This window comes from Sminthopsis crassicaudata, chromosome 4 (genome assembly GCF_048593235.1).
Source record: "Sminthopsis crassicaudata isolate SCR6 chromosome 4, ASM4859323v1, whole genome shotgun sequence".
NCBI lineage: Eukaryota > Metazoa > Chordata > Mammalia > Dasyuromorphia > Dasyuridae > Sminthopsis > Sminthopsis crassicaudata.
Window position 1 is genome coordinate 474,039,146 of NC_133620.1, and position 24,328 is coordinate 474,063,473.

General features: G+C 49.3%; 1 protein-coding gene across 1 annotated transcript; it reads left to right on the forward strand.

The window, feature by feature from the left end:
• The first annotated feature begins 1,139 nt into the window (after positions 1-1,139).
• Positions 1,140-5,431, forward strand: ARL4C (ARF like GTPase 4C). Its single transcript, XM_074264423.1, has one exon. It carries the CDS (start codon positions 1,939-1,941, stop codon positions 2,515-2,517), a length of 579 nt encoding a protein of 192 aa, XP_074120524.1. The 5' UTR covers positions 1,140-1,938; the 3' UTR covers positions 2,518-5,431.
• Positions 5,432-24,328: the final 18,897 nt, after the last annotated feature.

Below are 24,328 nucleotides of genomic sequence, written 5' to 3' on the forward strand. Positions count from 1 at the left end.
AGGGGAGCCCACTGCCCTGGGCCCCGGGTTCTGAGGCACCTCAATGGCCAAAGAGAATAACCTGGGTTTCCCGGGCCCTCCTTCCTATTGTATGTTGTGCATTTAACCCCACGCTGAGCACAGGGTCAGAAGCCCCCCCCTCCTCGCAGCCGGGAGGGGATGGGGAGTCTGGGACCACACAAATGGCTGAGCCCCGCAGGGGAGGGACCCGGGCCTGCTCAGAGGCTGGGGTTTCCGCTGCGCTTTCTGCTCCGAGGCTCTCCCCGATCCCAGCTCTGACATCTTGGACAAGTCCGCCCCAGGCCTCAGTTTCCTGCTCGTGGCACAAAGGAATCAACTGAATAAATGAACTCCAGTTCTCATGATGAGCATAAAACAATGAAGGCACCAATAGGGATTCTCCTCCTTCCATCACCTAAGGGGTTGGGACTGAGGCCGGGCCGGTTCTCCCTCCGGCATCCCGGGCCCCAGAGGGTCCCCGCCCGGACCTGGTCCCAGCCTCCCGGCCTCCTCCGCGCCTCCGCAGGTTCGGGGCCATCGGGCCGGGCTGGGGGGCGGCAGGACCCTTCTCCGGGGGCACCCTCGCGTGCCAGCCTGCCGGGGCCGGGCCGGCTGCGGGCACAGAGCTGGACTGGGCCGGCCCGGAGGGAGGGGGCCGGGGCCGGGCGCTCAGACATCGGGGCGCGGGGCTCCAGGCGCCCTCCCTAAGCCAGGGGCGGCGTCCGGACTCGGGGCTCGCGCGCCCGGGGAGCGTGCCCCCTGACCCGCTGGTGCGCGGTCGCCAATGCGCCAGGCTGCGGGTGTGTTGGGGGAGGGAGAGGGGAGCGGCGGACGGGAGATGGGCGACCGCGGGGCCAGGGGCGTTCTCGGAGGCCCGGGCTGGGGGTGGGGATGAGCTGCGGGCCCGGGCCCCGGCGGCGGGGGGCGAGCTGGTGGACGCAGCCCCCGCGCCAGGCCAGCGCGGGGCCCGGGAGCCCGGCAGGGAGGGAGGAGGGAGGAGGGAGGAGGGAGGAGGGAGGCGGGAGGAAGGCGGGAGCTGACGGCTGACTGGCCCCCTCCCCCTCCGAGGGCCCGCCCCTCCCGCTCGCCCCGCCCAGCCGGGGTGTCTGGCCGGGGCTGTGCCCGCGCGCCAGAGGGGGAGGAGTCGCGCGCGCGGCCGGGGCTGCAGCTGGGCTCCGTTCCACCCGGCGCGAGGAGGCGAGCCTTGGCCCGGAGCGGCCGGGCTCCGCGGGGAGCAGCGAGCCGCCAGCGGGGCCGCGGGGGCCGGACTGTCCGCCCGCCCGCCCTCCCGCCGAGACAGCCGCGGCGCCGCCCGAGCAGCAGCCGAGCTCCGGGGACTGCACCGCGCCCCCAGCCTCTGCAGAGCCGCCGAGCGCCCGGACGTGAGCCCGCAGGAGCCGGGGGGCGTGTGCCGCGGAGGAGCGGCCCATCCCGCCGGCCGCCCGAGCTTCCACCGCCCTCGGCCGAGCCGGGGCCCCCTCCGCCACCGGACCGCGGCAGAGCCCCCGCCCCGCCCGCGCAGCCCGGCAGACAAAGCCGCCGTCCCCGGAGCAGCGAGCGCTAGACGCCCATGGAGCCCGGCTGCGGCGCCCGAGTTCGAGGGCGCTGCGGCGGGCCCTGAGCTCCCCGCGCCGGGCCCTGAGCTCCCCGCCCCGCCCCCCGCCTCTCCTCGCAGCCGCGCTTCCCGGAGATGCCCGTGCGCCCCCCGGGGCAAGGACCTGAGCGCTGACCCCCAGCCTCTCCCCGGCGGCGGAGCCCGAGCGGGACCCAGAGGAGGAGGAGGAGGAGGAGGGGAGCGAGGGGCCGGCCGGCCGCCCGCAGTCGGCCCGCCGCGGGCTTGCCCCCGAGGAGGGCGCCTCCCGCCCCCGGCCCCGGCCCCGGCCCCGGCGCCGTCCGAGGCGCCCCGGCCGCCCCGCCGCTGCTGAGCTGGCCGGCGTCATGGGCAACATCTCGTCCAACATCTCGGCCTTCCAGTCCCTGCACATCGTGATGCTGGGGCTCGACTCGGCGGGCAAGACCACGGTGCTGTACCGCCTCAAGTTCAACGAGTTCGTCAACACGGTGCCCACGATCGGCTTCAACACGGAGAAGATCAAGCTGAGCAACGGCTCGGCCAAGGGCATCAGCTGCCACTTCTGGGACGTGGGCGGCCAGGAGAAGCTGCGGCCGCTCTGGAAGTCGTACAGCCGCTGCACGGACGGCATCATCTACGTGGTGGACTCGGTGGACGTGGACCGGCTGGAGGAGGCCAAGACCGAGCTGCACAAGGTGACCAAGTTCGCCGAGAACCAGGGCACCCCGCTGCTCGTCATCGCCAACAAGCAGGACCTGCCCAAGTCGCTGCCCGTGGCCGAGATCGAGAAGCAGCTGGCCCTGCCCGAGCTCGTGCCCGCCACCACCTACCACGTCCAGCCCGCCTGCGCCATCATCGGCGAGGGCCTCACCGAGGGCATGGACAAGCTCTACGAGATGATCCTCAAGCGCAGGAAGTCCCTCAAGCAGAAGAAGAAGCGGTAAAGGCGCGCCCCCCCCCCCCCCCCGGCCGCCCCGCGCCCCCGCCCCTCCCCCCGGCACACACCCACTCTTCCCACCGCGGAACCAGATCCGAGAACCAAAGCGACGCGTCGAGTTTTCCGAAAGCGACCAGAACTCCATGGGCAGCCGGTGAGCGGGAGCCGGGCCGGCCGGGACAGCTGGGTCAGCGGCCCCGGGCAGGCCGGCCCCGGGGGACAGAAGGGCCGGCCGGCGAACGCCCATCCCCCGTGGGCTGCCTGCCGCCCGAGAGGCCTTTTGTTTGATCTCCCCCCTTTCCCACGGGCCGAGGAGGGGGAGGAGACCGAGGGAGAGGATGGGCGGGTGGGGGATGGGCTCGGGGCTTGCAACCTGCTGGGGCCGCCCTCCCGGTGGGAAGAGAAGAATGGCTCGGAGGCCCCGGGGGAGGAAGGCCCTGACGGCTCGGAACCGGGCAGCGGACGTGGGGCCTCCTCCCCTCCCCCAGGGCCGGCGGCACCTGTGGGTCCTCAGCGGTACCGAGGGGCTCCCTGCCCGGGGAGGGCCACGCGGCTGGACGGCCGGCCCGGACTGAGGTCCCTTCACGGAACGGGGCAGGCCCCTGTTTGCCCTTCCTTCGCTCCTGCCCTGGGCCCCGCGAGGCGCGCTGCTGTCTGTGTGGGGGGCGCCCCGCTGCCGCAGAGCAGCCCCGCCGGGAGCCGGCCGAGGGAAAGCCGCCGAGAAAACGCCCGTTTCTTTCACAGGATGAGAACTGCCTTTCATCCCCGCTCCCCCTCCCCCCGGGCCCGCAGCCGGCCCGGTTCGGGTCCAGCCCCTGTCTAGGTCATTATCCCACAAACAAAGGAACAGGAACGATTAAGAGACGCTTTATTGCCGAATACCGAGTCGGGGCCTCTGCAAGGGGAGACTCGGGCCTGGGGCCGGATGGGAAGGGCCCCTCGGAATGCTGGGATGGGCATCTAGGCCCGGGTCCGCCCGGCCGGGATCCGCAGCCGGCAGCCCCTGCCGCCCCTGCTCGGTCCTAAATCTCCCGCGGCTGTGGGCTGCTGAGGAGGACCTTGGCAAGGCTCACCTTGGCGTGTGAACTGGGTCCTGGAGGGTGGTCTGAGGAGCTTTCCATTGGAAAAAAAGTGAGAAAAAGGCTTTGTTGTGCCCCTTGCTATCATTTTCCTCCCCAAGTGGAGCCCACTGGGGTCATTACAAGGCTCCACCGCAGCCCGTCCAGTGGAAGGAACTCCACAAAATTGTCTCATTATAGTACTTGATATAACGCCCCATTCCCGCCGCCCCCCAAGCCCATTTGTCTTGCAAAAGCCCACCTGACTGCATGGATTTCAAAGCACAACGACCTAGGTCTTTGCTTATAAAATTCCTGTCCAAACTGGACCGCTGCTCCGGCCGCTGACCCCCAGGGTGGTGGATGGGATCCCCAGAGTGCAGGAGGTAGGAGGAAGTTGGGGCGGGATGGCATCCGCGGGCCAGCAGGTGCCCAAGGAGGATTGGCAAGCTGAAGGGGAAAGAAAAAAAAAAGAGTTAAGTATTTTTAATAAGACTTTTTTTTTTTTTTTTTTTTAAAGAAATAAATGGTTTATAATCAGGACTGGGAGTCTTGGTTGCAGGATGCTGGTCATTTTACACAGAAGTGCAGTATTGTCGGAAGGGAGACTTCAGACTTGGAGTTTGATTTCCTCTTTGAAGCCATGTTGACTGGGGTAATCGGCCTCTGCCCTCCCTCCCCCTTTTGGAAAATTCCCTGACAAGGGAGTCATTTGGAAATTGGCCGCTATCAGGTTTGAGCATGGGAATGCATCTCCCGATAAATCCTAAGGCCAGGCCGCTTTTAGATCCATTGCTTTCCCCCAACTCACTTTAGAACCAACTCCAGAGAGCAGGACTGGCTTTGTGCTGAAAATCCCATTGGTCTAGCTGGTAGGGACAGATGACTCCTTGGAATTTGGGACAGGAATGGCGGCCCCTTCCCCGAGCCGGTCTTTCCTCGAAGCCTAGTGGAGACCGACTCTAAGCCAGGCAGGATGGAGAAGGCGATGGAATTCCCGTTTACACAGTCGTAATTCACTTCCTCGTTCGCTGAGTTCTGAATGGGCTGGTCCCATCATGTAAGGAAACTGTGTGTAGAGATTTTGTTGTCCGTGTGTCTGTGGTTTTTTGTTTGGATTTTTTCTTTTGAGTTTCTTCACATGCCGCAGTTTCTTATTAAGCACTTTGAGATTTGTTAGCTCCACGCTCCGGAGAGAAATAATATATTTATTTTGTGACCTTGCAGAAGCCAAATATGGTGTGATGCTCACTGGAGTTAGGTTTCGAGATAAGTCTTCGGGCCCGGTCTCGCCTCGATTTCCAGAAATCCCGAGCAGGATTTTTGGTCTTTTTGTCAAGACCGACGGGGGACCCGAAGGCGGTCGGAATGTCTCGTTCTGGAACCCGGTCCGCGGTCCACTCGTGGCCCAGAATTTCTGTTGTTTCTGTCATGTTCCGGCATCCCTCCTCACGGTCCCTTTATACCCCCCAGCTCGTGTCACCTTCCCCTTGGGTTGGAGGTGCACCTTCCTTGCTAAGGGCCCCTCCAGATTTAGGGATGCTTCACGGCATCAGCTCCTGAAAGAATGAAGGCGGGGGTTTGCTTTGGAGGCCTGCCTCCACATGAGGCTTCTCAGTGGTTACCAGGAGACAGGTGGGATGCCCGTTTGATGGCAGACCTCGTCCACTCATCTATATATTTTTTATCTATCTGTTCAGATGTTAGAATCCAAGAAAAAAAACGCCTTGCTGCCTCTTCATTTTTTCATTTCCCCACCCAAGCCAGTCCTCTCTGTTCTAATTGTCTTTTTTGGTTCCTTTCTTTCTTTTTTATGATGCAAACATGATGCTGTGAACGGAAATAAATTATTTATACAATCAAGTGTTGGATACATTTGTCCTTTTAACAATTTCGGGGATTGTTTCTCTGGGCCTCCCTGCGGGGCTGGACTCCGTCTCTAAGGCGGCTTCCATCCAAGGTTAACCATTAACTCTGGGCAGGATGAAGCACCCCTTTCTCCCTTAAAAGGCCCTTGAAAGAAATCTCTATTGTCCCTGCCCCGCAGACCCCAAAATGGTGACTGAAGAAGTCCTCAGCTGTTTGAGTAATTGGAGTAGTCTTAAAGAGATGATCCCCTGGGGTCTCGTCCTCCACTGGAGGCTTCGGATGCCCTTTAACAATTCTTTGGAGGGAACGATTGCCATCTGGAAGATACCTTTGAGGTCTGCTCCCACCCCTCTTAGCTGCAGAGATGAAGAGCTAGAAGGACCTCTGAGACGGTCTCGGGTAATTCCCTCATTCGGGAGGAAATTTGACAAGAAAGATGGACTGAGAAGTTAAGATCCATCCTCATTTTATAGATGAGGAAACTAAGCATGGGAGAGAATGGGATTAAGCCCAGTTTCTTGTTCAGTCGAGTCCGGCTCTTGGTGACCCTCTTTGCAGGGGTGGGGTGGGGGAGTGCTTGAGAAAGATCCTGGACTGCTTTGCCACTTCTTTCGCCAGCTCATTGTACAGATGAGGAAACTGAGGCCAATCGGGTTACATGACATAGTGTCTAGTAAGTGGCTGAGGTCAGATTTGAACTCAGAAAGATGAATTGCACTCACCCATTTCACAAATGGCAAAACTGGGATTTGTGACCTGTTATTGTGCCCCCTGTTGCCGGAACCCCTGCTTCCTCTAAAGCAAATCAGTGGCTAAGACTGGGATTTTGGGGGGTGGCGGTCTAGCAAGTGCATCTGTAATATTTATTGTTTTTTTGTCCAGACATGACACTTTGAAGCTCAAGGAGACAAAATAAGATGACTAAAGAATCACTCTTGGCTCTGCCATTTAATGATCTGTGATTGTAGACAAGTCATTTCTCTTCATCTGTGCCTCAGTTTACTTAAATGTCAAATGAGGGACTTGGTTTATGGTTTAGATGATCTGTAGGGTCCCTTCTAACCCTAAATGTTTGGCCCTCTCTTGTGAGGCGCTGATAATTCACTCAACAAGGCACTGAAAGGATAAGTGATTTGTCCAGGGTCCATAGCCTCCGTGTGTGTGTGTGTGTGTGTGTGTGTGTGGGTGTGTGTGTTTTAATGGGAAATTTCCTTCCACTTTGATGTTAGGGATTATTTAAAAATCAAATCTGGGAGACATTAGAGAATTAGGAGTCTCTTAAAGAGGATTCCCACATCCAGAATAATCAGTAAGTATGTATTAAGTACCTACTGTATACCAGACACCACACTGGACACTGGAAATCCAGACATAGAGCACTTCCTGTTCTCTCCGAAGGCTAACATTCTACTGCATGGGTGTGCACATGAATGTGCAGGGGAAAAGGAAAGGGTAAGAAGATGGGAAAGGTTTCTACAAGTTACCAGTCATTTCTATGTGATCCAAGAGCCAAGAGGAGAGGGGAGCTTATTGATTTGGGAGGGGGATGGGGTGTGATACAGTCAGATCTCCAGTTAAGGCAAAGCACTTGGGCCGTTGGGTGGGGGAGGGACTGGAGAGCGGAGCTACAGGAAGCAGGGACACCCAGAGAAAGCTCTTCCACTAAGCAGAGCATGGGGGATGGGCATGAGCAGCAGCCACATGAGGGAGAGAAGGGGAGCGAGAAGAAAGAGGGATGGTGACCGGCTGGATCTGTAGGGGAGGGAAAGGGTCAAGCATGGCCGTGTGACGGAAAAGGGGATCCCTTGGCAGTCACAGGAAAGCTCAGGAGGTACAGGGTTTTGGGCCCAAAGTAAATTCATGCAGCTTTGTTTATACTGGGTTCGAGATGCCCACTAGACATCCAGGCATAAACATGTGAGAGCTCATCAGCCATGGGGAGACTGGGCTGGGGAAGATCAGAGACAGGGACAGAGAGAGATAGAGGGGAGGAAAGGGAAGCAGGGAGACAGACAAGAGAGACTCAGAGAGACAGACAGAGGAAGGAAGGGAAGCAGGGAGACAGAGAGACACGACAGAGAGCAGAGACAAAGACAGACTCAAATAGACACAGAGAGACAGAGAGACAAGACATAGAGAACAGAGACAAAGACAAACTCAAATATAGAGATAACAGAGACATGGAGAGACAGAGAGACGAGACAGGGACAGGGTCATAGAAACAGAAAGGGACAGACATGGGCAGACCGGTCCCTTTCTCTTCCACCTTTCATCCAAGCTGAGCTGGCTCCACGGGGCTTGCTCGGGTCACAGCCGAAGCAAGGCCGGACCTTTGATTGGAAGCCCCGGGCCCTTCCCGGGCCAGGCTCCAGTGGAGCTGCCGGTCCTTCCCCGGGCTGGCAGAGCTGCCTTATTTCCTTAAGCCAGTGTATTCTATTATCTCCCTTTTCCTCTGAAGCTGGTTTAAAAGCCTGACCACCTCACTGGGGCCCAGGCTGTAACATCCTTCTGAAGTCATTTCTGAGCTGGCTAAACTCCTGGAAAGTGGGTCAGAACTGATGGAGAAGCCGGGCCGGGCAAACCCTGGGGGTTTGGAGGTGAGAGGGAGCCCTTGGGAACAGCAAGAAGCTGAGAGCCCAGGGGAGGGAGGGCAGAGCTGAGGCCTTGCCCTGGCTCTCCGGCCACGCTTCAGGGGAGGCTTGACCTTCTGGCTGGTCCCCACTGGCCCAGCATCAAGAAGCTCCAATGACTTTTTTTCAATGGCTCTTTAGAAATTCAAACCAATGGCACGAACATATTAATGTTTCCTCTGCCAGGCCCTGGCTCTGTCCGGGGCCATAAAGATAAGGGTGAACTAGTCCCTGGCCCAGGAAGCTTGTACTCTACCAGGAAGATGCAACAAGGAGGGAAGGAGCCGGATCTGGGATGTCATGAAGATGGGGAACTCCCAGAGGAGGAAATGGCTGCTTCCAATTCAGTCGCCACCTTCTACCGAAGGTTTTATCTTAGAGGGAGGGTTGCCTAGAGCCCCGAGGACCTCCCAGAGGTCACCCAGCCAGTATGTGTCAGACGCAAATCAACTCTGTATGAGTTCTTCCTCACAAGCTACCTCCCGAACACAGATAAATAAGTCTAGATTCTGGTGCTGCTGCAGTGGACAGAGCTTTGGGCCTGGAGTCAGGAGTCCCACCCACCTCACATAACAGATGAGTAAACTGAGGCCCAGGAAAATGAAGAGACTGATGGAAGTGGCCCAAGCAGGAGTGGCTGGGCTAAGCTTTGAGCGCAGGTCCCCAGCACAGAGCCTTTTCACTCGCTGAGTTTGGAGTCTTAGAGCAACCCTCCTTCCCAATGTAAGAATTCATTTCCCCGGCTCACTCGTTGGGCTGAAGTGAATTAGAAAGTGGTTTGGTGGGTGTTTTCCCCTTCGTGTCCGGGCTTATGATTAGAAAGGCATAAGAAATTTCCAGGAGGAAAGTCCCTCAGCTAAGGCCTGACTCTGCAGCTTGCCTCCCAGAACCGCCTGGGGCCCTGAGTTCAGAGTGACGGGCCTGTGGCCCACCCTGGACTTGGCAGCCAGCTCTCCACTCCAGAAGGAATCAGCGGGGCTGTGGGCCAAAGCCACGCTGGGGGTTGGACTTCTCAAGTCCAGTAGGGTAGAGGGCTGACGGCGATGGGGGGAGAAGATCTGCAGATTTAGGGGAACCCCCTCTGGAAGCTCGGTATGAGTCACATTTGACTCACCTTGAGCATCTGTTGAAGATGCTGCAGCTGCCCAGGATGCATTTGGGGAGATGTAGCGTAGAGAACAGAGGAGGTGAGGATCTTATTGTCCAGTGTGAGCACCTTGATCCCAATTCCTGGGGAAAGCTGCCCACTGACCCTTCACTCCAAGACCGTCCTTGGGCTGGGGCTGGGCCCAGGGGAAAGCGGTGCCGCAAACCCAGGGAATCTCATTGGGTGTGGTGCTGCTGAAAACTCTGGCAAGGGGGAAAGAGTTCAGAACAGAAGCAGGAGGTCAAAGGTCCAGCACTTCCATTTGTCTGCAACAGCCCCGGCCAAGAGCAGCTTGAAGATGGGAGGGAGGGATCACCTAGGTGAATAGATAAGTGGGCCAGGTCAGGAGCTGTTGGAAAGAGACTGGATGAAAACCGGCCCACACAGGGGAAGTTAGTATGAACACCCACTGTGGTCCGAGGAGCAGAGTGGGGTCCACAGGGGACACAAAGACCCGGGGTCAAGCCTCATTTCTGACTCCAACTGGCTGTGTGGCCCTGGACAAATCATCTAGTCTCGCAAATGTCAAGCATCGAACCAGGGGCTCCTTTACTCTGTAAGCCTCCCCCACTCCATCTCTCAGCCCTGGCCACTCCTGAGGCCGTGCCCTGTGCCTGGGGCCCTCTCCCTCCTCTGCTGCTCACTGGTTTCTCTGGCTTCCTTCAAGTCCCAGCTGACATTGCATCTTCCATAGGAAGCCTTCCCCAGCTCCTCTTAATCCCGGTGATTTCCCTCTATCCATTCCCCCCTTTATCCTGCAGTCTCCCCCAGTGGATTGTAGGCTCATGGAGGGCAGGGCAGAATGTCTCTTTTTGTGTCTCTGGCACTTGGCACAGGGTCTGGCATATAGTCGGTGCTTAATGAGTGAGTACTGATTGATGAAGATCCCTAGGGACAGAATATTGACTTAGAAAACTCACTTTACTTTTTATTACATTTTTATCTATTTTGATCAATATTTCCCTAGTAGAATTTGATGTGGTTCAGGTGCACTCAGGAGTGTTGGGGCTGACACCCCTGCAGACGACTGCAGAGGAAGGGCCTACCAGCCTTGTAGCAAGCACCCCCTCCTGGGATTCTAGCCCACAGTCACATGGCAGTTCCAATAGCCGGCACTCTGTGGGCGGCGGTGGTTCAGTCATTTTCCAGTCATGTCTGACTCTCCCCTTTGGAGTTTTCTTGGCAGAGATGCTGCAGTGCTTTGCCATTTCCTTCTCCAGCTCGCTTTATCGATGAGGAAACTTAGAAAAAGAGGCTGAGTGGCTTGTGCAGAATCACGCAGCTCGGGAGTGTCTGAGGACACGTTTGAACTCGGGTCCTCCTGACTCCACGTCCAGCATTTTGTTCCCGGAGCACCCAGCTGTCCACTGGGGGCCCGGCGACGGAACTGGAACAGTTCCTGCTCACCAGCACAGGTACAAGAAAAGATAGAGAAACAGATGGGTAGACAGATGGATGAGTGATGGATGGAGAGCTAGAGAGGTAGAGAGATGTCTGGATGAATGAATGGATAGATAGTTAAATGGATAGATAGATAGGTGGATAGATAGGAAGATAGAGATAAATAAATAGATGGGTAGATGGATGGATGGATGGATGAATGGAGAAATAGTTAAATGAATAGGTGGATGGATAGATAGATGGATAGATAGGAAGATAGATAGAGATAAATAGATGGGTAGATGGATGGATGGATGGATGGATAGATAGTTAAATGAATAAGTGGATGGATAGATAGATGGATAGATAGGAAGATAGATAGAGATAAATAGATGGGTAGATGGATAGATGGATGAATGGAGAAATAGTTAAATGAATATGTAGATAGATAGATAGGTGGATAGATAGGAAGATAGATAGAGATAAATAAATAGATGGGTAGATGGATGGATGGATGAATGGAGAAATAGTTAAATGAATACGTAGATAGATAGATAGGTGGATAGATAGGAAGATAGATAGAGATAAATAAATAGATGGGTAGATGGATGGATGGATGGATGGATAGATAGTTAAATGAATAGGTGGATGGATATGGAGAGGTAGTTAAATGGATAGGTAGATAAATGGATATGTAGGAAGACAGAGAAAAATAAATAGATGGGTAGATGGATGGAGAGGTAGGTAGATAGATGGATGGATGGATCAATAGATAAATAATTAAATGAATAGGTAAACAGATGGATAGAGAGGAAGATAGATATAAATAGATGGGGGGCAGCTAGGTAGCGCAGTGGAGAGACTACCAGCACGAATTCAGGAGGACCTGAGTTCAAATCTGGTCTCACTTAACACTTTCTAGCTGTGTGACCCTGGGCAAGTCACTTAACCCTAGCCTCAAAAGGGGGGGGGGAGATATAAAAGATGGGTAGATAGATGGATGAGTAGATGGATGGAGAGGTAGATAGGTAGAAGGTAAATGGATGGATGGATGAAGGGATAGATAGTTAAGTGAATAGGTAGATAGGTAGGTAGGTGGGTAGGTAGATGGATTAAAAGGTAGACAGATATATCCCAGGGTGGATAGATATCGCCCAGAAAAGAGCTGTGACATATAGATGGTTATGTAATTAGTGAGCATTGCAGAAGTAGGATTGGAAGCCGGGCCTTTTGCCTCCACAACCACCATGTTCTTCCCATTGTACGGCTCTGTTTGAACTAGAGTTGGAGAAGATTCTCCTTGTCGGACAACCTCATTTTACAGGTGGGGAAACTGAGGCCCTCTGAGATGCTGACCCGCTCTAGGATTTTAGCATATGGGATAGATCAGCACCACACTGTGGGCAAGTGACCCCATAATCCCAGGTTCTTGGCCTCTTGGGGTCCTGCTGTTCCCTACCCACAGGAGAGGCTCCCAGTTATTGGTGGCTATTACCAGACACTTGGGCAAAGCCTTTCCCTCCCGCTGCCCCCTGTGCCCCTTCACCCCCAGGTGCCCCACTAGCAGTACCTGCTCCTTCAGCTTTACAACCACCATGGCGGAGCCTTGCTGAGGGTCTGTTAATGTGTTACCTGACATTTCCAGGGGCTTTTTCCTCCCTTTGAGACCTCCCTCACCCAAACAGTCCGGTGACTTAATGCAAGAGCTGCCCCGTTTGGAAACAACCCACGGGGGGAGCGGCCCAGAGAGACTTCCATTGTGGAGTCCCCGCCAGGAGCCTTTCCACCTGAGAGAAACTGCTGGAGTGGGGGAGGAGGGGGCTGCAGGAGGGACTTTGACCCAGCGGGCACCGATTTTAATTAAAATCAACTTAAAACCAGTTTTCTTTCAACTTCTCCCAGCCTCCCCGGAGTCTGTTTTGTTTGCATGAAGTCAGGGGGATTTTTGTAAGCTGGCCCAGTCCAGACTGTGGCCCCTCGTGTTCATCTTTAAAGTCTGGGCTTTCAGAGACTCGACTGGGTCAGATCTCCCTTTCTTTTCCAAAAATGGAAATGACTGAAGCCATTTGGTCCCAGCCAAGGTCTGAGCAGGTCGGAGTCCCAGAACTCAAAGCTCTGTCAGGACTTCAGCTGGGGCTGGAGGCTTCTGGGAGGCCACATGGGACCTCCTGATCCTATAATCCCCTAATCTGCCGGTCTTTGCTCAGTGCTCACCCACCTGGAAATCTGGTCCCTGCAACACCCTCCCCCATCCCGTGCCCAACTTTCTTGGTCTCTTTTTTTTTTCTTTTAGTGCCAAAGTGACTTTCCTGAAGAACTGTTTGATCTGTCACTCATCTCTCAAACTTCTGGGGCTCCCAATTACCTAGGATCAAATGAAAAATCCTTTGGGTCTTGTGTCTTCAATGACTTTTGTACTCCTTCCTCCCTCCCTCCCTCCCTCCCTCCCTTTCTCTCTCTCTCTTTCTTTCTTTCTTTCTTTCTTTCTTTCTTTCTTTCTTTCTTTCTTTCTTTCTTTCTTTCTTTCTTTCTTTCTTTCTTTCTTTCTTTCTTTCTTTCTTTCTTTCTTTCTTTCTCTTTCTTTCTTTCTCTCTCTCTCTCTTTCTTTCTTTCTTTCTTTCTTTCTTTCTTTCTTTCTTTCTTTCTTTCTTTCTTTCTTTCCTTCCTTCCTTCCTTCTTTTTTCTTCCTTCTTTCTTTTTTCTTTCTTTTTTATTCCTTCTTCCTCCCTCCCTCCCTCCCTCCTTCCTTTCCTTCCTTCCTTCCTCCCTCCCTCCCTCCCTCCTTCCTTTCCTTCCTTCCTTCCTTCCTTCCTTCCTTCCTTCCTTCCTTCCTTCCTTCCTTCCTTCCTTCTTTCCTTCCTTCCTTCCTTCCTTCCTTCTTTTTTATTCCTTCTTTCTTTTTTCTTTCTTTTTTTCTTCCTTTCTTTCTCTCTTTCTTTCCTTCTTTTCTGCCTTTCTTTTTTGCATAGTAGAAGTAGTCAAAGGACCAGAGTTTAAATCCTGGCTCTGAACATTAAAAGCATTTGACCTTGGCATAACCTTCAGAATTCTTAATTTCCTAATGTGTGAAATGAGAGTTGGAGGCAATAATGGTCCTTCCAGTCATCTTCCAAGGTATCTTCCAGCTTTAAATCTCAATACCATGTCTACCATAGTATCGACTTTAGTAGTGTGACCCTGGATAACTCACCTCAGTTTCTTCTGTAAAATGGGATGATAATAGCATCTACCATACAGGATTGCTGTTAGGATCAAATAAGAAGGCATGTGTAAAGTGCTTAGTGCAGTGCCTGGTACACAATAATACTTATAAATATTGTTGTTGCCATTTAGACATTTTTCATTGTTGTTGTACAAGTCTTCATGATCCCATTTGGGACTTTCTTGGCAAAGAAACTCAACTGATTTTCTATTTCCTTCTCCAGCTTATTTTACAGATAAGGAAACTGAGGCAAATGAGTTAAGTGACTTGCTCAAGATCACACAGTTACTAAATATCTGAATCAGAATTTGAACTCAGGCCGAATACTCCATATACTGTCCATTCCCCCATCCCCAGATGCCCTTATAGAAGCCATTATTTATTATTATTGAAGATGACCATGGACAGCATGATTCTCCTTTTTTTTTTTTTTTTAACATTGTAGATTCACAGTTATTGCTATTGTTTTAAATGACTCTAATTGGAAGAGAAGGTGAGGTTCGATCCTGAAAGGAGGAGAAGGCTGTTTGAGATGCTACCATGAGAAGGGAGTGCCTTGGAGGCATGGGAAATGGACTGTTCAAAGGCAGGGAGGTGGGAAGTAGAAGAATCATGGGAACACAGGCATATGGAGCTCGAGCCTCGGGAGGGAGCTCAGTGGCCAACCTTGCCCTCTATATCTAGTCTGTGGTTTCATACTTCTGCTGAACTTTTCCAAATAAATATCCAATCTAATCAAGTAATTCTTACTAGGGTGTTAACTATTATTATCGGTCAAATAAAGCTGGTGGGTTAGATTGGGGAAAAGCGCTGTATTGACAGAGGGAGACCTGGATTCTAGTCCTGGCTCTGAGGTTTAATCATTTTGTGATCTTGAAAAATCTTTGACATAGTTTCCTCATCAGTAAAATGAGAGGGTTGGGCTACAGACTCTTCAAGTTCCCATCTAGCTCTTATACTTTATATCTGACTCACTTTTATAATGCCAACTGCTCTCCCATTATTCACAGAACAGATCAGGTTTTCTTCCAATATACTCAGCTGATCACGTGCTACCCTCGCTTATAAGCCTTCAGTAGTTCCCTACTGCCAACAGAATAAAATTAAAATATCCTTAATATTTCACTCTCCCGGGATGTGGGGAAACTGGGACACTAATACATTGCTGGTGGAGTTGCAAAAGAATCCAGCCATTCTGGAGAGCAATCTGGAATTATGCCCAAAAAGCTATCAAACTGTGCATACCCTTTGACCCAGCAGCGCTACTACTGGGATTATATCCCAAAGAAATACTAAAGAGCGGAAAGAGACATATATGTGCCAGAATGTTTGTGGCAGCTCTTTTTGTTGTAGCTAGAAACTGGAAGATGAATGGATGTCCATCAGTTGGAGAATGGTTGGGTAAATTGTGGTATATGAAGGTTATGGAATATTATTGCTCGGTAAGAAATGACCAGCAGGAGGAATACAGAGAGGCCTGGAGAGACTTAAATCAACTGATGCTGAGTGAAATGAGCAGAACCAGAAGATCACTGTATACTTCAACAACGATACTGTATGAGGATGTATTCTGATGGAAGTGGAAATCTTCAACATAAAGAAGATCCAACTCACTTCCAGCTGATCAATGATGGACAGAGGTAGCTACACCCAGAGAAGGAACACTGGGAAGTGAATGTAAATTGTTAGCACTAATATCTGTCTGCCCAGGTTGCATGTACCTTCGGATTCTAATGTTTATTGTGCAACAAGAAAATGATATTCACACACATGTATTGTACCTAGACTATATTATAACGCATGTAAAATGTATGGGATTGCCTGTCGTCGGGGGGAGGGAATAGAGGGAGGGAGGGATAATTTGGAAAAATGAATACAAGGGATAATATTATAAAAATATATATATAATAAAAAATTAAAAAAAATATTTCACTCTCCCCCTCCCAAAATGGAATTGATAGCCTAATTTTATTTTACTATGTACACAGAGATGTAAGTTTTGTAAAATGTCACTTGTTCAAGGACTTCCGTAAATCAACAATAAAAAATAAAAGAATTTGCTATCTGATCTTGGAGACAAGAGGGAGCCAAGGGAGTTATTGAGGAAGGATTGGGTATGTGCTTTAGGAAAATGACTTTAGTGGCTAAATGGAAGATGGATTTGTTTGTGGAGAGGCTTGAGGCAGACAGACCATGAACAGGTGATATACCAGGTATTTAGTGATGCACTAGAGTGGTGAGAAAAAGGTATACATTCAAGAGATGTTACAAGTGATGTCAGGTCTTGGTACAGACTGGATGTGGGAAGTGAGAGGTACCAAAGAGATGAGGATGACTCCTAGGTGGCTAGTCTGAGGAACTGGGAGGATGGTAATGCCCTCTGCAGTAATAGGGAAGGTAGAAGGTAGGTGAGTGGAGATTTAGGGAGAAAGAGAATGGATTCTGGTTTGGACATGTTGAATTTCAGCTATCTACTAGACATCCAATTCAAGCTATCCAGTTGCAGACGGATGACTGATGTCAGTAGAGAGGTTAGGGCCACAGAGGGAGATTTGAGAATTATCACCATGAAAAGGATCCTTAAATCCACGGGAGCTGATGAGATCACCAAGAGAAATAGTATATATAGAGAAGAAAAGAGAGCTCAGGACCAATGTTTAGGGCTATATACAGTCTCTGGATGACGATCCTCAGTACGAGACTTAGAAGAAGGCATCAGAGAGGTAGGGGAAAAACCAGGAGAGAGAAGTGTTCTGAAAACCTGGAGAGAAAAGAGTATCAAGAAGATGATCCAAAATGGCCTTTTCCTCGCTGTTCCCGGTGGACACAGAATTCCTTCTCACATCTCCATATAACCAATCTTTAGTGGACAGACACTCCTCTCTTCTCCATCCCCCTAAAACTTCCAGCTTTCTGTAACAATAACAATTTAACAATAACCATAATGACAGGGAGGGCAATCTAGGAGAGAAAGGATGGAAGCAAATGGCTTGAGCTGGTAGAGGGCTAAGCTTTGGGATATAGTCTGGCCACATCTTCATGTGAAGGACATAGTGGCAGAAAGCATATGAAGGAGGGGTGAGGAAGAGGGGAGAAAAGGGAGCTTATGGTGAATGGACTCATTTTTTCTGCACAATAAGATAAGGATGTCCATTGAGATGGAGGGGAGAAGAGAGCCTTGAAAAGCTTGAGGAAGGATGAAAAGGTTTCTGAAGACTTCCTATGGAGAGGGGGATAGGGATTTGATGGTATAGTGGGATTGCCTAGCAGCAGCGAGGGCCCAGTTGAGGTTGCCTAGCATAAATGTGTATTATCCCATCAGAATGACCGCATGGCTTCTCCCACCTTTATTTAGCAGTACCTATGTAGGCAGGAAGTGGCAGAGGGTAGGAGTGATCCCAAACTAAGGCTTGGTATGGCACAACTGATGATATGATAAGAAAGCAAGGGGATCAAGAGAAGATGAAGAGTAGAATTGAATTGGTTCCCTGAGAAGTCAAGATGAGGGGAAGAGGAACAGTGAGCAGTGTAAGGAGTATGGCCTGGGAGACAATTGAGGGATCAAGGAATTGGATCACCACGCAGGAGACTAAGGTTTGGTAAGGCAAAGCAGAGGGAGACATACTATGGTAGGATAAGGCGATTTGGGAATTCTTGATCATGGAAATGGTGTATTTGTGAGTGACGGCACGATCAGGGATAGAACCTTGTTTCTGTGTAAAGGGCTGGAAAATGGCTCATGAGAAATAAGTCGGTGTGTTTAAGAGTCAATATTTATTCCAGCAGTTCAGAGGAAGGTAATGTCATTAGACTAAGCTGATCTAGAAAGCCATGGAGCCAACTTTTGAGCCTCACTTTGAAGAATGAGTTGGGTAGATGAGTAGAAAGAAGAATGAAAAATTTGAGTTCTTAGGAAATGTTAGAATTATTGAGCCAGAAGAGAGATGAGATTTGAACACAATCGCCCTCCTCCTCCAGCTCCAGAGGCCTCTGGAATAAATAGGGTCTCTTCTGGTTGGATTTTAGGCTCAATCCCCCTTTCAATTCTTGTATATTCCTCTCCTTAATTCACATCAGGTGCCTCCAAAATGGCCTTTTCCTCACTGTTCCCGGTGGACACAGAATTCCTTCTCACATCTCCATCTAACCAATCTTTAGTGGACAGACACTCCTCTCTTCTCCATCCCCCTAAAACTTCCAGCTTTCTGTAACAATAACAATTTAACAATAACCATAATAACAAATAGCATCTCCTCTGGGATGTTTAAGCTAATTGTTCCAATTAGTACAGCCCTCTTACACAATAATACTTTGTGCAAGTTTTGATTTATTTTATATTACATGTTGTTTTCTCTCAATAAAATGCACTTTCCTTAAAGGCAGAGTCTTTGTATCGCCAGTACCTATCAGAGAAATGGCATTGAATGCATGCTGATGGAATGAATAGTCATTGGGTGGATGGGTGAATCGAGGGTGTGAATGCGGAAATGATGAAGATCCAATCAGGGTCGCCCTCCAGGAGATCGGACAGGTCACGTCCTCCTGATGGCCAGAGCCATGCTCCCCAATTGTCATCACATCCGTCCTTCCACAAACAGAAACATTCCTTGCAATTAATCCCAATTGTCTATGACTCACAGTCCCTAAATAATAATTTCAAACTAGGTTAAAAAATCATCAAGCTAAATGGTAGCGATTACCACGGTTCATTTGAGGGCTCCACTCCTATGCCCACTCATGCTGAGTTGGCATTGCTCTGCATTCCGAAAAGCAGCCTTTCCTTGGATTTCAAAGATATTATCAGGGACGTGGATGAAGGTGTGGGTGAAAAAGCTGTCACATTTGAAATGAACATAAAACTGGGCGTGATGGCTAACATGCTGGATGCAGACAAGTCATCTGAGGAATTTGATGGGCTAGAGACTTAAGTTGAGTTGAATAAGATGAAATGAAATAGGGATAAATGTAAAGATGTGTGCTTGGGTTCAAAAAATCAACCTCACCAATCCCAGATGTTGGGCTTAGTTACATAGTCATTTACCTGGTCGAAATCTGGGGGTCCCTGGGGGTGTCAAGCTCAGTATCAGCCGGGAGTGTGCTGTGTCAACCTCCTAAAAGAGTTGGAGTGAGGGCTATATATTGTTGTCTTTCCATTTATAATTATTTATTTATTTTTATTTTAAAATTAATTTTATAATTATAACTTTTTTTGACATTATATGCACGGGTAATTTTTTTTTTTACAACATTATCCCTTGCACTCCCTTCTGTTCTGAATTTTCCCCTCCTTCCCTTCACCCCCTCCCCTTCCCGTACATGTTAAATGTGTTATAGTATATCTTAGATACAATATATGTGTGCAGAACCAAATTTCTTGTTGCACAGGAAGAATTGGATTCAGAAGGTAAAAATAACCTGGGAAGAAAGTAAAAAATGCAAACAGTTTACACTCATTTCCCAGAATTCCTTCTCTGGGATTCAATCCATCATTGATCAATTGGAAGTGAATTAGATCTTCTCTGTGTTGAAGATATCCACTTCCATCAGAATACATGTGAGGCCTATATTTTGAGGGGGCACTGCTTCCAAGAAGAGGGAAGGGAAGGATCTTCCATGCCCTTCCTTTGTCACACCACATCTGGCATCTGGTAGATGGTTCCAGGTGCTTGTTCTAGGACAGATGTCGATACAATGGAGAGTACCAAGAAGACACCAGTGGGGATGCTGATGAAAGACCTTTGAATCATACCATATATGGGGATGGATTGTGGGAACTGGAGATGTTCAGTTTGGAGATGAGAAGACTCGGGGAAACATGATACTTTTGCTCAAAGGTGGGAAGGTCTGTGATGAGAAAGAAGAGAAAGACTTAATTCTGGTTGCCTCCAGAGGACAGAATAGGTAGAAATTGAAGGCTGATTTAGCCTTGATGTCAGGAAAGATCTTCCTCTCAATTAAGGTTCTTCAAAAGTAGAAATGGCTTCTTTGAGAGTCTCTGGGATTCCCTTTTCTTTGAGGTCTTCGGAAAGAGCTGGGACATACACTTGGGCAGTATTTTATAGAGGGCATCATTCTGGGTATAAATTAGACCAAACAGCAACTGGGGGCCCTTCCACCTCTCAGGTTTGTGAGAGAAGCTGCTGGGAGTGATTTCCTGGAGTTACCCAGTGCCCAGTGAGAGGACATCACGAAGGACATCTTGTACCAACATCACCACTTAGGAGGCTCTACAAGATGCTGGGAATCAAGAGGCCATGGACTTAAAGCAGGACCTGCCGCCGACTAGCTAAAGACAGCTGAGAGCACAAAGTCTGGCACATGGCAGGTGCTTAATCAATGCTTGTTTCTTTCCTTCTTTAGGACTTACAAAGGTCTTTACAAATATCTCACAAGCCTGGAGGCAGGTGATCATCCCCATTTTACAGATGAGAAAACAAAGAGGTTAAGTGACTTGCTCAGAGTCATATAGTTACTAAGTGTTTCCTCCACTGTGGCACCCAGCAGCCCTTTAGTAATAGTAAGTACTTAATAAATGCCAGTTGTCCAGTCTGAGGAACAGACTCTTCACCAGCTCTATCACCTTAGATACATCATAGGACCTCTGTGGACTGTTTCCTAATTGAATTTGTTTGAAAAAAGAAAGGAGAAAAAGGACTGGGGGACCTCTGAAATCCCCTCCTGCTCAAAATGTGTGAGAATAAAAGCAAGAAAACGGAGGATGGTCAATCGTCTGGATCTCTTCTTTATTATGAGATCACCTGTGTGACCTTAGCCAAGTCCCAGCCTCTCTGAGCTTCGGTTTCCTTAGATGTCAGATGATGGGGTTTGGTAGAATGGCCTCCAGCTTTTTCTCTAGCTCGATGATAGCTTTAAAATATCTTTTTTTTTTTTATTAAATTGAATGCAAATAATAGGGCTGAGAAAACCAAAGCTGCAGGTTTTCATGTCAAAGGGAATTTTATCTTCAGTCAGTTCCTCTTACATTACACACAGTCACACATATACATATATGTATATATCTGCGCACAAACATATATAAAATGTCATGTATTAAACCAAATCCTATGTACAAGATACTGGGGGTCCAACAGTCTTCACGTTAAGCACAATTTTAATCCTTAATTCCAAGAAAAATTTTTTTAGAAGTATATTAAAATATCACTAGAATAGTGGCCTGAGAAATTTTGCTGGTCAGAATAGAGCTCCAGAGCAATTAGGCTTCCATGCTGACAGATAAACATAATAATGGCAAGAGTTTGGGGGGAAAAGGGTCCGAGGTCCTTGGCCCCAGCTTCCTTTCCTCCCCTCTTTTGTTCTCATTCCAATCCTTCTGCCGCTGAGCTGCAGGGGATCTTGGGAGGAGGAAGGAAGGTCAGAAGCCTGAAGTAGAAAGTTATCTGTAAAGGAAGGCTCCCATTTCCACCCATCACCCTGGTTCCCATGGCCGGTATCAGGGGCCCTTTGGCATTAGTTGTCCCTTTACCATCTTGCTCCCGAATGGATCCCTCTTGTGTGTCCCCGGAATTAGTATCTGAGGATCTGTGGGAATGTCTGTGTGTAATCTCCTGTTGTCTTGCTAAATTATTCCCATGATGGCCTTTCCTTGAGAGCATCTCTGCCTTCTGGTTGCATAAAAACAAAGCGACCCTTGATTGGGCCCCACAAGCTCCCATGTGGAGCAGATGTGAACCACAGAAAAGCTGGAGTTGTTCTTCTTGGGGCTGCAAGTCTGATACAGGGGTGTCCCAAGGGCCACGATGCTCCTCTGTGGAATGGCTTAAGATAAGTGCAGCGATTGCGCATTTCCGAACTAGAATAGCCCTTTCCCATCATCCTATTTGAGTTTTGGGCCAGCAAAGCATGGCAGGTGCTCCAGCTGAGGGAGGGAAGCTAAAGCTCTTGACCAAGAGCTCCCAGTAAGGAGGCACCAGAGCCAGGACTGAGTGTAGGATTCCTTCTTCCAACATGGTGGCCCTGCGTCCGCCGGAGGATCGACTTCTTTGGGTCATGGCTTCGAAATTGTAAAGGAGTTCCAAGATCACCTGGTTCAGTCCCTCATCACACAGCAAAGGAAAGAGAGACAGATCAGGAAGTGGGATGCCCACAGTGCCGCAGGCAGGGAGCTTGTGGAGCAGTGGGCTTGGAAGCCAGGACTTCTGACTCCAAAGCCAGAGTTCTTCTCAAAGGTGTCGGTTTGTGCTGCTTCCTACACTATAGACGATCAAAGACACAGAGAGACACAGAGAAAGAGAACCAGCCAGCCAGAAATAAAGACAGACAGACACGGAGAGACATAAGACACAAACAGGGAGATACAGAGACAGAGAAACAAAGACACAGAGAGACACACATAGAGACAGATGACAGACACAGAGAGATACAGAGCTGAGTTCAAATTCAGCCTCTAACACTTACTAACTGTGTGACTCTGGGTAAATCACTCAATCTTTATCTACCTCAGTTCCCTCTTTTGTTAAAATGAATATACTAGTAGCACTCCCCTCCCAGGATTGTTGTGAGGATCAAACAAGAGTGTTTAGTTCAGGTCCGATACAGAGCAGGTTCTAGAGAAAAGCAAATTGCCTTCTCTCCCCTTCCTTTCCCTAAGCCATGGGACAAGTCACTTAATCTCTCAGCATCTGGAGCAGCTTTCTGAGACTCTGAGCTGCAGAGCAAGCTCCAATCTACATTGATGAAGGAAATTTCCTCATCCTGAAGTTCCCTATACTAATGAAATCACAAGTCAGGTTTTTAAAAAATGGATTGGGCCTGGACTTGTAATTTTATTACTATGGGGAGCTCCCAGATGAAGAAAGTTCCTCTATCAATGCAAATAGCTACTTTCTCTGAATCTTTTCGTCTTCATGAGTTGTGTAGATGTCAACAGATTTACTCAGGGTCACACAGATAGTTTGAGGAAGAGGTGGGGCCTTGGACTCAGATATTTTTGCTTCAGAGGCCATTCTGTCTTCCTTGCCATGCTGCTGCACTAAAACTAGCAAACAAACAAACGTGTGTGTGTGTGTGTGTGTGTGTGTGTGTGTGTAGTGTGTGTGTGCGCATGTAAAATACACTGAGACATTTTAGTGGGGGAATCTCTAGTAGCTGAAGAGTCACGAAAGGTCTTCCATGGCAAAAGGTGCTTGAGTCTTTTTGAAAAAGCCAGATCACAGCCCATTGCAGCAGTAAGGGATGTTGATATCCATTCAGCCTCCTAAATACAGTCATCTCTTAATATATGAAGGCAACTAGTATGCCAAAAACTTCATTAAGTGAAATTCATTTACCAAGACCAGGGGTACTGTGGATTCTTACGTAATTTCTTTTGACTGATACAAAATGGTAGAGAAGACTTTTCCATTTCTCTTCTTTTAAACGCTAAAGTGACAGAGTCAATTAAAAACACAGAGACTCCCATGAAAGATAAAAAGAAGTTTTCAATATAGAATGATCAAGAGACTAATTTTGACTAACTCAGGAGAAGCTGATGTCTAAAATCTAGAAGTGCATGCAGTTGGTCCTTGCTGGCTGTGAGTGATGGCCATGGTGATAGAGAGGAAATTTTCACTGACTTGTCGGTCTTGCTGTTCCAGGAGGGCGGTAACAAGGAACTTCAGCCCCAGTCCATTTCCTAAACAACACTTAGTTCAATCTGGCCATGAACTCTAGCAATTGAGCAAGCCCATGTTGAGTCCATTAAGAAATATGTTGGAGGAGGCCTTGAAGAGGTGGACAAAAATTCCCAATTTGGGAGAGGTTCTTGGCTTAGAGGAAAAGAAGATAGAAAAGTATCTGGAAAGACTTCCTGGGAAGAAGCATCATGCTGCCAATTGTCAATAATCCTGTGAAATGTCTGATGTGTGTGTGTGTGTGTGTGTGTGTGTGTGTGTGTGTGTGTATCCCAGGCAAAAAGTCAAAATTCTACAAGGAATGAACCACTCACCAGAATGGCAGAAACCACCCATTTTTAGTTGCAGGGACTAGTGTAACATGTTGATTTCAGAGAGGTTGAGTTAGTGAAAGGACAACTTAGATGAGCATTTATTCTCTTCTATCCAATGCTGATGGTTTATTAGATAACAACAACAAAAATACTGATTCCATAGCATAGTGAAGAAAGACATCTAGTCTCCATATCAGGCTCCATCACTTTTTCATCAATCTATATGACCTCCATCCCCAAACTTTGGGAACTTACAGAGTAGTCATGGAATGCCCTAGATGAGGTATTCTGAAGCCATAACATAGGAACTTTTTAAAAAAGTGTGGATCTCTATATTTCAGCATAACCACTTTCCTTTGTAATTCCATGTGTTTTATTGAATTTATTTAAAAACATAATTGTGACAAGTCCATATGTTTCTCCAGACTGATGGCCAAAAGTTTTAGAGAACTTCCCTGTGTGTCCAATGAGAAGGTTTAGGACAAAAGTGTCATGCTGGAGTTTTCTGTAAGATATACATGAAATAAAATCTTCCTTAAGCATTTGAGGACCTAACTAGCCCACTGGTAGCTCTTGGTCTCCTCTACAA

What these genes read in the sequence shown, in the direction of transcription:
- ARL4C (XM_074264423.1), top strand. Translation starts at nt 1,939, where the DNA reads ATGGGCAACATCTCGTCCAACATCTCGGCCTTCCAGTCCCTGCACATC.